We start from the raw sequence: 13,660 nt of genomic DNA on the forward strand, positions 1-13,660 counted from the left end.
GCTGTCTGGCCGCCATAGGTTAAGTTGCAATGACTTGCACTCTTTGCAAGTTAATGCCTCACTCCTTGTAACTTTGCTCAATCAGTAAAAAGAATCGGTAAAACAAACGTGCTTGCGACATGCTCACGTGGAAGTGTTTATAGGGCAGTTGCTTTTGTGCATGTCAGCATCGGAGTACTTTTTGAATCACGGGTTTTTAAACAGGGCGGGGCGGCCTAGTGGGTCGCATGTTTGGATCGCCGTCGGGAGCTTTTAGGTTCAAATTTTGATTCTAGTTGGATTTAATAAGTTAGGTGGCTTCCTGTTTAGGGTGTCGAGTATGAAGGATGTGTTTGGCAGCCACTCGACGATTTGGATTTGTATACAAGCAATTAAAAAATGATTATACACCTAATATGTCCGCTTTTGAACACGTGTTCTGTGTTTCACCAGGCTGAATAAGATCTCCAATATGGTGCCGGATGAGCCTGACCTGCTACGGCACGTCACCCAGCTGGACGTAAGGGACAACCGGCTGACGCAGCTGGATGCGTCCGTGTTTCCCCGCCTGGAGGTGCTTCACTGCGAGAGAAACCGAATCGCCGTCCTCAAGGTGAAGGGCTGCCTGCTCAAGGGCATCTACGCCTCCAACAACGGTGGGTCCCAAGCTCCTCCTTCCTTTCAGACCCAGCCGAGCGGTGTGAATATGTAACGTGGCGCGTCTCCTGTCCGTTTTCCCGGCTACCTGTTTTTGTAGACGTCCTTGCTGTAGGTTAATGGGTCTGCGTTTCTCCCCGCAGAGCTGCAGAGCCTGGATGTCAGTCCCGTGCCCTCCAATCTTAGTTACATGGACATCTCACGGTGAGAAAAATGCCAAGAAGATAAAATGACCTTTAATGTGAAATGTGGAAAGTGAGGTCAGTGGGAAAGACAGTAATCTTCGAGTTGGATTTATGTTTCAAAGCACTTAATCAGAATCTCGGCCTTGAAAACGCTTCCTCTTGGCACCGTGGTGAATTAAGCACACGCGGAAGAAATATTAGCTGCCGCACTTTAACAAACTGCACACCATTTGTCATCATCATCGCCCTGTTTTTTTTCCCTCTGCCCCCCTCGCTCCTTCCGAAGGAACCTTATGGAGTCTTTGCCAGACTGGCTGTGCGAAGCGAAGAAACTGGAAGTGCTGGACGCCAGCCACAACCTGGTCGGTGAGCTCCCAGCGCGGTGAGTGTCTCTAAATGGAATGCGGCACCGAAGGTCATAAATCACATCAGACACTCGCTTCCCCCAAATAGTAGAAGTCCCTTTGTATGCGGCATACCTCCCATATATGCGTATGCTGGAGGTTCTCTGACAAAGCCATCTGGGTGCTGCTGCTTGATGCCGCAGGTTGTTATGCAGCTGCAGCCTGAGGAAGCTGAGCGTTGGACACAACCAGTTGCAGAAGCTGCCTGAAAGGGTGGAGCGCCCCCTGCTGGAAGTTTTGGATGTGCACCACAATCAACTGGTGGAGCTGCCTTGCAACCTGTTCCTCAAATGTGTCAGGTAGCTGCAAGAATGAGAAGAATTTTCAGTGGGACTTCCTTTGTCAAAATCTTGTCATTGCGTTTTCCAGTTTACGATGCGTGAACGCTTCAGCCAATAAACTGGAGCACCTGCCTCCCTCCACGCTTTCCGAAGAGAGCCACAGTATCCTGCAAGAGCTCTATCTGACAAACAACCGCCTGACGGACAAGTGCGTTCCCATGCTCACGGGCCACTCGCACCTTCGGGTCCTTCACATGGCCTACAACCACCTCCAGACCTTCCCGGCAAGGTAAACGCTCACTGATACCAAAGTTGGATCAATGATATAAATACTTTATCCTCACTCCACCAGCAAAATGGCCAAGCTGGAAGAGCTGGAGGAGGTGGACCTAAGCGGCAACACGCTGAAAACTGTGCCCACCACCATCATGAACTGCCGGCGTATGCACACGCTCATCGCCCACTCCAACTCCATCGAGGTCTTCCCTGAGGTCATGCAACTGATGGAAATGAAAGTAAGGCCACATAAAATACACGGCAACAGCAGCTCCGTTCAAAAATGTACCGAAAGATTAGCTTGCCAGTCGTTTTGCGTGAGCGTTTACACGTCTTCCTCTGACATCAGTGCGTGGATCTGAGCTGCAACGAGCTGAATGAGATCACCCTGCCGGAGAATTTGCCTCCAAAGCTCCAGGAACTGGACCTGACTGGAAATCCTCGTCTCAACCTGGACCACAAAACCCTTGAGCAGCTCAAGTAAGGTTTTTTTTTTGGGTGCGCAGGGCCACACTGGATTTTTAAAAGCAACAAACAAGTTCGAGGAGATTTAAACAAATGTAAAATGTATGCGTAAAATGTTTGAAATTGTTTTAGTATTAAAATGATTCATTTCCATTCAGTTAAATCAAAGTATATTTATGTCTTGTTACTGTTTATATTGTTTATGGTAATGAAGTAAATTAATATGAAATGAAAATATACATTTGAATTGATTTAAGGGGAAAAAACACGGCTTGGACTCTTAGCGTGTGCTTGTTTTTAGTCCTACTTTTGTTTTTTTTTTCTTTCTTGCTTCTACGCAAGATGGCTGAATTTGCTCCACTTCTTGTTGCTCTTTCAGTAATATTCGCTGCTTTCGTATTGATCCGCCGCCGACCTTCTCATCGAACGAGGCACCTGGCGGGCCCGCTGTGTGGAGTCACGGTTACACGGAAGCCTCGGGTGTCAAAAACAAGTGAGTTTAATCAGTCAATAATAGAGGGGGGAAAAGAATCAGTGGAGGCTCTCGACTTTATTAAGGGTGCTGATAGAAAACATCTCCGCACGGACAAAGGGAAAAAAAGAAGCAAGCCGTGCGTGCGCCTCTCGCTCAATATACGTGTTGGAGTAGCCTCGTTACCATGGTTATCAGCCTGCCGCGTAATCGATAGCGAGCAGAAGACACATATGTCGACCCTTCATGGCCGTTTCTTTCCTTTTCAGATTGTGTGTGGCAGCGCTGTCGGTAAACAGGTTCTGCGGGAGTCGCGAGGCTCTTTACGGCGTGTTTGACGGCGACAGGAACGTGGAGGTGCCTTACCTGTTGCAGTGCACCATGAACGATGTGCTGGCGGAGGAGCTGCACAAGACCAAGAGCGAAGAGGACTACATGACCAACACGTTCCTTGTTATGCAAAGGTCCATCTCGTGTTTAAAAGCAGCTACGGATGTGTTGTGATGGATTTTATGACTTATTATTATTACTTGTGACTTTAGTGAGAATAGGCACTGTAGAAAATGGTTAAATGTAATGATGGGAAAATGACGCTTCAAGATTCATGAACCAGTTGTGTTTATTGGGCTCTCAAGATGGCACTCTCTGTTCACGCACACTGATTTGCAATTTCTTAAACCAACAGTTCCATCTAGAGGAGTCAAAGAATACAACAACTGGTCCATGAAGCAAATTTAAAGTTTCATTTTTCCACCACTCGTTGTAATTCACATTACTTCAAGATAAAGCTTAGCTCTCCAACTTTACTGGACCCGTAATTGTGGCTGCTCCCTTGTTACCATCGCAGGAAGCTGGGAACGGCCGGGCAGAAGCTGGGCGGCTCGGCAGCTCTGTGTCACATCCGCCACGATCCCACCGACCCCAGCGGCTGCTTCGTTCTTACGGCCGCCAATGTGGGCAAGTGTCAGGCCATCCTGTGCCGCAACGGAAAGCCCCTGTCCCTGTCCCTGCTCCACAATGTCGGCCTGGAGGAAGAATATCGCCGGATCAGGCAGCACCGTGCCATTGTCACAGAGGTAAGGAGAATGTGTGACTGTCACACTTTGCAGCACCTTTGGATGCCAGAAGATGGTGCCAAAAGCCTTGCGATGGCGGCTGAAGTCTAATTGGAACAACAACAACAACAACAAAAATCTAATATCCACATGTCCTGAAAGCTGCAGCTAGGAAATGACCACGTTCGTAATGTATTGTGTAATTTTCCCCGCAGGACAACAAGGTCAACGGCGTGACAGACTCCACGCGCATCATGGGCTACTCCTTCCTCTATCCGTCTGTCATCCCGTCACCCTACGTGCAGACAGTCACACTCACCCCGCAGGACGAATTCTTCATCCTGGGCAGCCGAGGCTTGTGGGACGCCGTGTCCCCCGGCGAGGCGGTGGAGGCGGTGCGGAACGTGCCGGACGGCTTGGCCGCCGCCAAGAAGCTGTGCACGCTGGCGCAGGGCTACGGCTGCACGGACAGCCTCAGCGCCGTGGTGGTCCAGCTCAGTGTCAGCGAAGACTGCTGCTCCTGCTGCTGCTCGGACCCTCCCCGGCCACCTCCCAGCCCTGGCCTGGGCCCCTACCCGGCGTCGGCGTCCTCCGCGGGCATCAAGGAGCGCCCCTCGGACGGCTCCCTGCCCGTGCCGCCGTCGTCCTGCAGCGAGATGAGCAGTGAGATCAGCACCAGCGAGATGAGCAGCGAGGTGGGCTCCACCGCCTCGTCCGACGAACCCCCGCAGAGTTCCCTGGTGCTGCTGCACGAGCCGGGCCACCACCCTCCCCTGCATCTGCACCACCAGGCCCAGCCCATGACGCCGCCGCAGCAGCAGCAACAACAGCTGCAGCAGCAGGCCCACGCCGCCACCCAGCCCTGCCAGTATCTGTTCAGCGGCCCCGAGCTACCCTTAGCCCGCGGCTGCTGCGCACTTCACCCGGCCTGTTTGGCCAGCTCCTTCCAGCGCCAGCTGTCCAGCGCCACCTTCTCCAGCGCTCTCTCTGACAATGGGCTGGACAGCGAAGACGAGGAGCCCATCGCCGGCGTTTTCTCCAACGGAAGCCGGGTGGAAGTCGAAGCGGATGTTCACTGCCTGAAATCCGAGTCGTCCTCCTCGCCGCAAGCGTCTTCCTTTGGCCACGAGCGCGGCCTGCTCTCTCTTCCGCCGCCGCCTCCTCCGCCGCCGTGCACCCCCGAGCCCCCTGATGAAGGGGCGGACATGAGCATAGCGGGCAATGAGAATGGGCCGGAGAAGGACGAGGCGTGGCAAAGTGGCGGCGATGGCGCCAAAACGACATCCGGAAAGTGGCGGGCCAACGGCTCGGTGGCTCGCCAGGAGAAGAGTCACAACCTCATCGAAGTGGCCGCCGACGCCCCTTCCAAGAAATCCGGCGGGTATTTCACCGCCCCGGCGCAACCCGACCCGGACGACCAGTTCATCATCCCCCCTGAGCTGGAGGAGGAGGTTAAAGAGATCATGAAACAACATCAGCAGAAGCAGCAGAAGCCGCCCGGGGCGGACCAGCCGGCGGACTACTTTGACACCCCGCTCTAGAACGCCAGCCTCATCTCAGCATGCACACCATTGACATCATCACCATGACAACACGCACCCCTGAGTACTCCAGACTCATTTTCCAAACTGCCTTTCTGTTCCTTTGCATTTTGTTTCCCAGCAGCTTCCTGATTGGAAAAACACGCAGATGAGCCCTTTAATGAAACCGGCCCCTTTTGAACATCCTCTTTTGTTCATTCAAGCAATGGAACTTTTTTTTTCCTCTCCCCTTTCCTTCCACACCCCAGTAACCAATACTAGTCTCGTTTTAGACATGCGTTCGTGTTAATATGCATCCCACGCTTCAGTTGAAGTCGTTTGAACTCACCATATCGTTTGACTCGAAAGCAGCAGAAAACCTTTGTTAGAGCAACACACACATCATCTTTTTACTCTCAACTTTGTGGAATGGTACACCGGTAACACCACACGTTGTAGATAAGGGCACTTACGATACTGTATTTCTTCAGTAATTCCTGGCTCTCGCTCGGCCTATAAAGTTGCATAGACCTTTTCTTTGTATTTTTTTGGGTAGAAACTATGAATACTAACTCCTAGGAGTTGCATACTCTATATGGTGACTCAGTCACTTTTACTAATCTTCTCTGAGAGAAATGGTGATTTGTGTTTTTTTCCAATGATTGTAAATAAGAGAAATGTTGTATACAGACGCTTCTAAAGGTTCAATGTCGGTGAAGGCCAGCAAATGCCCTCAAATCGTGTCGGAATTGAAGGCATTTGCTCGTCTGGAGGTTGACCATGGCTCCTTCCCCTCTTTTATAGAACGTTTCGACTTACTAAAACAGTTCAAGTTTGCAGTTCAAAATATGTCAAGCAACAACAGTACAACTCTTCTCCCCTCTTTGTTTGATTTTTAATGCTCTGTAGTCGACACTGTATCTAATGAACATTAATAGACTGATTTCTTTTTTTTTTTTGTACACATACATGAAGATTGACATTCTATTTTCATAACACAACCCCCTTCCAGCAGTAATTGTTACCACCGGCATGTTCGTGTCGAGTTCAGTAATACAAACAAATATATATTCACGTGGAAAAGAGACAACGCAGATGTTCCCGTCTTTGTTATAATAAATTTTAAAATTTGTGAATATAAAAATCAAACGTCTGGGTGTTTTGTGTTTGGAATGAATTGTACATAACTGAAGTAAGTCGGTGTATTGACATGGAATGGCCAATGAGGGGCAATCAGATAAAATACTTCATGCTATTATGCCCCTGTTCCCCAAAACGAGGTTGTTTTCATAACGCTGCTTTTTGTACTTCTTCTTCAGGCAAACGGCGGTGGTCACGGTCACCACCAGCATGACGCCCAGCACGGACAGCGAGGAGGCCAATGCGAGGATGCTGTTGTCCGCCGTCGATCCTTTATGCTGGCAGCTGTCGCCGTAGAACCACCAGTCGGGCCCCACGGCACACCTGAGACCAGTGGAAAAGTGAGTGATCCAATCACATCGCAGCATGATAACGGTTCACCTCCATTACTTCTTATCTCCTGTCGTTAAGATAGCATTTCCTGATTCCAAACTTATGGGCCGGTTTTTCCATTCAAACCTGTAGCTAAACGATGTCCTGTGGACGTTTATATGTCCGAATAGCAGCTCACGTAGTGCGTGTGTCGTGTGCCCTCACTTGCAAACAGGCTTCCCATTTTCCTGCACGCACACGCCGCCATTCTGGCACTGTGCGCAGACTCCAGGGGGGGATTGAGTGCTGGAGGCTTGTGGCTCCGTGGTGCTGGGCAGCGGTTGGCTTGTAGTCAGATGAGACACGTCTGAAGAGGTACGGCAAACCACAGCCATGTTCCATTTAATTCAAGTGCGATAAGGATTTGCAAACAATTTACAAAGTTACCCTCCATGCTGAGGAGAAAGATTGCGTCCCCTCCCTTGATGAAATCTCTGCTCTTGGCTCTCAGGTGGGTCAGGTACGCCGAGGTACCGCTGCCCGGCCCTCTGAAGTACTTAGAGCCGTCCGCGTCGGTCACCGCCACGCCCACCTTTCGAGGGTCATCCCAGAAGAGCTTGTTTGAGCCTGATGGACGGGGTAGACGTTAAACACGAGACAATCACGGGAAGCACCGCTTTCACGCGCCAACCTGAAGACGTCTTGCTGGGATCGGTGGTGACACTGCGCTGGTTGGACATGCGCTTCTGGATGTGAGGGTGCTGGTCCATGAGCATCATGGTCATTTGCTTCCAAGGGCAAGGCCACGTTTGCCCTTTGTCCCCCTCGCGGGCCACCAGGTTCACGTAGGCCGCCATTTGCGACGAGGTGCTCTTCCCGTTGGGGTAAAGCTTCATTTGGAAGCTGTAGCCCTCCTTGGAGGTGAAGGGTGGGCTGTAGAAGGCCTTGCCCGTCGGGGTGTTCTCCAACACGTGCCTGAAGTTCTTCACACGCCACGCAAACTCGGGACACACTGTCTCCGAGATGTTGATGTCGTCCAGAGACAATCCGCCTGAAGATGGTCCCCCACCTTCTTTGGTTCCCTGGAAGACCACGCGGAACTTCTTTGTGACGTTCAGGCTGACGTGGTGAAGCTGCCACAGGTCCTGAGGGGGTCCTGTTATGTCACATGAGTTTGGTTATTGGTCAACCACCCAAGGGTACAGAACCTTTTTCTGATCTGTGGCCATTACGGGAACATTGGTGATTTCAAGGTTTTTGTCTCTTGGTGGCTTTGGCTAAATAAATGTGCTGATTTTTTTTCTGGCTGATGAAATGATTTTCTAGACTTGGCTAACAGGTCAGATTTGGGGCCCACCAACCACAGGTTAGGCACCCTTGACCCAGTTTGCACCAAAGCTAAAGAGTGACATTTACCATCAATAGTGGTGATCAAACGCAGTTTCCCAGCAGGGTTAGCTGTGTCGTACTCCCGCGCCAAGATCTTGAGCGAATCTCTGGGGCCGCCGCTGTTATAGAAGAAGAACTGCAGACATTGAAAACCTCGTTTGGGGTACAGGATTCGGCTCTCGAGAAGGGCCGTGTCGCCGGTGTTGGCCTCGCTCGTGTTGAAGTGCATGAAATATCCAGAACCTAAAGATAAACATTCGTCCATTGAAATCAAATTCTGGCCTGGGGTCACTTTTCAGGAGAAGAAAAATCGATAGATTTTTCGACACGGCTCCTCTCACCGCTGCATTTGCCCATGTTGGAGTAATCTGTGTCAGGGCCGCCTGCCGCCTTGGATAACCTGTGCCAGTCCTGCTGGTCGCCGGCTCCCTGAATCATCCCGCAGATGTTTTCCCGTTCAAAGTCGCACGAATCCAGAAAGGTGGAGCCCCGAGCTGAAAGACAAAGTCACCTTTGAACGGCTGTAAAATCATCTTCTGCTCTGGCCAGCGTCAACCGGCAGATTAACATCAAGCGTGACAATAAAAGCCATCGTCCTCACTGCAGTTGTAGAGGCGGGAGAGCTTGAGCAGGTCATTGTCGCTGAACTCCATCCTCTGGCCGATGACGTCAGCGAAGGCGGGGATTTTGGTGACGATGGTGGGCTCCGAGCCGTTTCGAAACGCCGTCTTGCTGTAGTGCATCATGGAACCGTAGTCGTAGGGGATGCCCAGTGAGCTGGAGGTGGTGTCGTTGTGAATCTTGAAGTTGTTCTCTCGACCTGGATGCCGCACAAAACAAGGCTGTGGATAGAAAAAGTCTACACACCCCTGTTCGAATGCCCTCTTTTGGGTGTGTCGACTTATTTATACTCGTCATATTTATTGCTCGATAGGGCAATTAATCAAAGTTCTCTGCACTTTATTGGCAGCTATTATTGACTTTATGGACAAACGGCAGTGCACTTTTGCCACGCCGGGCGTTTCTTATCGCATATCAACAACAACCACGCAAAGTTAGTTATGACACCCCACAACCCAACAGGTCGTATAATTTAATGATGTTCGATATAAAACTCACCATTGTGTTTGTTTGCACTGCTGTTGTGAGAGCTGGTCCTAAAGTCTCGTGCTTACCCTCTGAGATGCGGTCCCACATGATTTCCACGTAGTCATCCCGGTCTGCTCTGGACTGCTCGTGCCAGAAGCCCAATGCGTGCAAGAACTCATGTTCGATGGTGGCGATGCGGTCGCAGTTGTTCCCGATGGACAGCCGCTGCTTCCCGACGCGCTGGTTGCCCACCGAGGAGAAGCACCTCGAAGAATGGGGGGGGGGATCCATTCGTTATTTGAATCGCCGTCTTCAAATGCGGCTCAAGCAACTTACCCGCTTCCTTTGAAGATGCCGATGTAGTTTGGTTCTCCGCTCCACGGTTTGAAGTCGATGCAGGTCTTCAGGCGGTATTGCTCAAAAGCCTTCAGGATCACACCTTTTGCATTGATTTCTGCACGGCAAAATCATCTCTATTGTTTCCACCACCTCATATCGGGCCATGAAATGTCACTTGATCATGTCATACTGAGAAGATGTGTTGGACGGGGTGCTTTCAAAAACATTTGATAGGATCCCAGTACAGTATATTATTATTTATATTATATATCACAGTATATAACAATGCACAATAATAATAATAATAATAATAATAATGATGATGATGATGATGATGATGATGATGATGATAATAATAATAATAAAGATGATGATAATAATAATTGTACTCACCAAGGTCATCCCCCATGTGGTATGGGATAGTCGTGGGCCACCTGTACTGTTCACCTATTATGGAGTTCCGACTTTGTTTCTGTTGATTAAAAATGAGAAGCGTTCAAAAGCAAAATAAAATACTCTTCCCCAAAATTAATACGAATAATAATATTCAATGAGGAACACACAAACCTCGCCAAGCACAATGTCGCCTTCTACCAGATTTAATCCTGCTTCTGTGAAGCCAAAGCACAATAATGAAATGCTTGAAATGTTTGAGGATTATTTTTCAAGCACACGTACCTTCATTGATGTCAAAAATGTCGAGATCTCGTCCACCATCGACATCAAAGTCTGCGATCAAATTCATCGTTAGGCTCGTGAGTAGAAAACTCACCGTGCCAACTGTCACTTACTTACCCGGTAATATTTCTGTGGGCTAAAGAAATAAAAAAAAAATGAAATGACAAAACAATAAATACAGATCTTTTTTTTCTGTTTTCTCACCATGCATAGTGCAGTGCCACGCAAGAAAAGCACGATGTGAAGCACCCATGATGCGACCACACATGTTCCTCCCGCCATGTCCAGCAATAATTAATGATGCCGTGGTAAGTGAGAGCTCATTTCATGTGCAAAAGGTGTTTGCGTGATGGGAGTTTCATAGCATGCACGTGATGCACAGGTAAATGATTGACAGCTTACCAAAGGGTCAAAATGATACAATCACTTTAAATGGCTTCCCGGGCTCTGCTATCTGCTTAAAAATCTTAAGGTGTCTTGTTGAAGAGGTTTTTTTTTTTTTTAAACTTCAATTTTTGTTGTGAATAATGGCAGCCTAGTTTGGCAGCCTAGAAAATATGTGCTGTAAATGGGGGCCAAAGCAGACGCCAACAAAATCGGTCGTCAAAATCATATAAACCGAATGGTTATTTTAGATGTCGCTGATTACTTATTGATATTTCGGGGCACTATGCTTTATATCACTTAAAGGCAGAGATGTAGCTAATGGAGTGGGACTGATGAGGTTCCTTTACTTTTTGCAAAATGAGCTGCTGAATGAGACCTAAGAATAATATTTTAAAAAAAACTATAACTGTGACCTAAAATAAAATAATTGAAAATGTGAGCTATAAAAAGCAAACGTCGAATATGGTCTAAAACTGAAAATAAATAAAAACAGAGCTGGGACATATTTCGTTTTATAATCACAGATACAACCCCAAAACATATCTCACCTAAAAAAAATCATAATTAAAAAGACTTATTTGAAAAAGAAAAAAAAAAACAATTAGTGATGTGACCTAAAATACTTCGTTCACGTCATTTCACTGTGAGAGCAGTGAATCGATTCAAACTGGCTTGTTGTGGTCGTCTTTAGGCTTCTAAGAATCGATTGCCTTCCAAGACCTAAGACGGCGACATCAGTCGATTCGGTGTCCTGAGAGTGAGCTAAAAAAATCATGAAGTTGTTTCTCTATTTCTCTATGTCTTCTATTGGTTTCTCCCCAATGTTCTTAATGTATTTAACTTCAAATGCTATCTACAAAAGTGGCCTACTTTTTTTAATCGGCAATTGAGACAAAAAAAAGACTACATCTGATTTTTAAATGTTTTTTTTGCTTTTTAAAAATTCATAACTTAGACAAGATTGAATATAAAAAAATATACTATATATATGTGTATTTGTTGATATTAAAAAATGAGATTTAGATGCAACCTAATACATTTTTAAAAATAAGTTTAAAAAATCGTGTTCAAAAAGAAAAAAGGACTACATAGAGAATAGAACTAAGATCCAGCTGTACCAAACAACTTCCCAAACAACATCTCCGTCGTGCTGTCATTGTTCCCTCCATGTTGTGTTCCGATTTGCAAGGTTAGGGGTAAACATGGCAATATGTTTGGCGAGGTTGCTCCCACTCAACAACAAAACACCCAGTTCTTATTGTGCTTGAGGCCATTTCATTGAGCATCTTCTGACATGTGGGGCAAAATGCCACATTGTAAATTAGCACCATCTTTCAAAGAGCCCTGGTTACTTCATCCGCATCTGCCTGTGGCGCTTTTTTGTCCTGCACGAGGCAAAGTGAGGCAGCGCGTTACTCGCTAAATGGATAGCCCTGGCGGGAAAATCACTCAGGGCCACAGAAATAAAAAAGATGAGCCGTGGAAATCAACCAGCAGCCTGAAGTAATTGTGTTGCGACATTGTTGGAAAACAATCGACAAAATTAATTAAGGAGAAAATGGAATAACAAAAGCCTAAGATAGGTGTCAGTGATTATTAATGCAGCATTTGTTATAATTGATCATAGAAACTCAGAAAGTGGAAAAAACAAATGGCCATGACATGTGGGGTCCCTCAAGGGTCATTCCCTTGACCCCTTTCGTTCGGTCTGTATTTTACCCTCAGGTCCAAATCTTTGAAATGCCACTATCAGCTATGGATGACAGATGACACGCATCAACATGTATCCCTAAATGTTCAATTCAGTTCAGTTAACGTGTTGTGTCACTGTCTAAAGCGAAACGGAGGTCATTGTTTATGACTATAAAAAAAAAAGAGGTTTTGTTAGCAAACTGTTGGAGTCAATGTCTCTAAAAAAATAATAAAAATAAAAACAAGACCAAGTCCGCAGTTGGGATTCACGTCTGGACAGTAGAATAGATGTTGCGGCTACTGACGTCATCACGCTGGAGTCTGTGGGCGTCGCGCTGAGGGGGGGTGGGGGGGGGGGGGGGGTGGGGGCGGCTTCATGGAGGGGTGCTGAGAAGCTCACCGGAGAGCAGCCTCTCCATCACATTCTCTCTCTCTCTCTCTCTCAAGTGTGTGTCAGTAGCATCCGACGTTCAAATGGTGCCCTCTTTGCTTCTCAGCGCATCCGGGACACTTTTTTTTGGAGCCGACACGTCACCCGCCCCTCCAGTGGCATTTTGTTTTCCCCCCGAATTGATTCAGGAACTTATCTGGGGCCAATTGAAGACTCAAGGTAAGAACGACCGCAGCATTTTAATGTTGTTCCTAATGTTATAATGTGTCTTTATGGTGACATTATGACCTCCATGATATTTTGTTTTTGAATCTGTCAAATTATTGGACGGGTAGTTGAACTGTGTGGCACACTTTGGTAATGTAATTTAAGATATTTGGAGATTTTTTTTCCAATGAAAGAAAGAAAACCAAATCTTATATATTTTAATTAATTTATTATATACATTTAAATTTTCTAATAAAGCTACAAATTGTTAAATGCTTATCTCCCCTTCTATAACGTCACCTTGGCGACCACGACAGTCCACATTGAGTCCATTTTAAGATCATCTTTCATTGAATTTGATATTGGTGAATTTCAAAATTGAGGTTTTCTTAAATCTAAACTCCAAAGTATAATTACAGAATTAAAAACATTATTAATGGTTAAACGCCTGGCACATCATTTTTTTATGCAGCCTAATGAAGAGTAGCGCCTTCATTCTGTATTTCTCAGTTTCTGAAGGTTCTGAAAAAATCCAACACTTAATTGACCGTTTACACTTGACTTCACCGAAGCGCAATTTTAAAAAGGGCGACAAAAAAATATCAGCCAGTGATGCATTTGCTGTGTTCAGATGGGATGGCTGAATGACGACACCGCCTTCCAGTCCAACATTCCCGTGCCTCTGGACATCACCGTGGCTGTGGTGTATTCTCTCCTTGGTGAGTAAAACAAAAAATTATTT

The 13,660-nt window shown here is 47.1% G+C and overlaps 3 protein-coding genes across 4 annotated transcripts in view; 2 read left to right on the forward strand and 1 right to left on the reverse strand.

The window, feature by feature from the left end:
* The window catches only part of phlpp1 (PH domain and leucine rich repeat protein phosphatase 1), a 28,858-nt gene extending 22,415 nt beyond the window's left edge, over positions 1–6,443 (forward strand). The window contains exons 7-17 of the mRNA XM_088396570.1: positions 433–635; positions 780–840; positions 1,108–1,203; positions 1,369–1,524; positions 1,595–1,795; positions 1,859–2,021; positions 2,132–2,262; positions 2,627–2,740; positions 2,989–3,183; positions 3,567–3,795; positions 3,990–6,443. Of these exons, the coding sequence (XP_088252696.1) occupies positions 433–635; positions 780–840; positions 1,108–1,203; positions 1,369–1,524; positions 1,595–1,795; positions 1,859–2,021; positions 2,132–2,262; positions 2,627–2,740; positions 2,989–3,183; positions 3,567–3,795; positions 3,990–5,315 (2,875 nt within the window). The 3' untranslated portion in view covers positions 5,316–6,443. The remainder of the gene's footprint in view (positions 1–432; positions 636–779; positions 841–1,107; positions 1,204–1,368; positions 1,525–1,594; positions 1,796–1,858; positions 2,022–2,131; positions 2,263–2,626; positions 2,741–2,988; positions 3,184–3,566; positions 3,796–3,989) is intronic.
* LOC148387199 (meprin A subunit beta-like) lies at positions 6,166–10,565 on the reverse strand. The gene is made up of 14 exons (XM_088396574.1): positions 10,446–10,565; positions 10,359–10,377; positions 10,242–10,292; positions 10,131–10,174; positions 9,957–10,035; positions 9,561–9,678; positions 9,311–9,489; positions 8,737–8,955; positions 8,477–8,629; positions 8,163–8,378; positions 7,438–7,902; positions 7,194–7,373; positions 6,972–7,113; positions 6,166–6,758 (listed from the first exon to the last, which is right to left on the reverse strand). The coding sequence occupies exons 1-14, from the start codon at positions 10,521–10,523 to the stop codon at positions 6,542–6,544; spliced, it is 2,160 nt and encodes a 719-aa protein (XP_088252700.1). The 5' UTR covers positions 10,524–10,565; the 3' UTR covers positions 6,166–6,541.
* LOC148387200 (opsin-5-like) overlaps positions 6,560–13,660 on the forward strand; it is a 13,287-nt gene continuing 6,186 nt past the window's right edge. For both annotated transcript variants that reach the window (XM_088396584.1, XM_088396583.1), the window contains exons 1-5: positions 6,560–6,775; positions 6,982–7,121; positions 10,455–10,549; positions 12,818–12,930; positions 13,550–13,637. In XM_088396584.1, coding sequence (XP_088252710.1) covers positions 13,550–13,637 — 88 coding nt within the window. In that variant the 5' untranslated portion in view covers positions 6,560–6,775; positions 6,982–7,121; positions 10,455–10,549; positions 12,818–12,930. The remainder of the gene's footprint in view (positions 6,776–6,981; positions 7,122–10,454; positions 10,550–12,817; positions 12,931–13,549; positions 13,638–13,660) is intronic.

This window comes from Syngnathus floridae, chromosome 14 (assembly GCF_059516105.1).
Source record: "Syngnathus floridae isolate MCC-2025c chromosome 14, RoL_Sflo_1.0, whole genome shotgun sequence".
NCBI classification, from domain to species: Eukaryota; Metazoa; Chordata; class Actinopteri; order Syngnathiformes; family Syngnathidae; genus Syngnathus; species Syngnathus floridae.

Bases quoted from the DNA above. Each gene is read 5' to 3' on its own strand.
- LOC148387199 (XM_088396574.1), bottom strand. From the start codon at position 10,523: ATGGCGGGAGGAACATGTGTGGTCGCATCATGGGTGCTTCACATCGTG. The intron at 9,679-9,956 runs GTGAGTACAATT...TTTGCCGTGCAG, and splicing joins CCACATGGGGGATGACCTTG to AAATCAATGCAAAAGGTGTG. The intron at 6,759-6,971 runs GTGAGGGCACAC...CACTGGTCTCAG, and splicing joins AATGGGAAGCCTGTTTGCAA to GTGTGCCGTGGGGCCCGACT.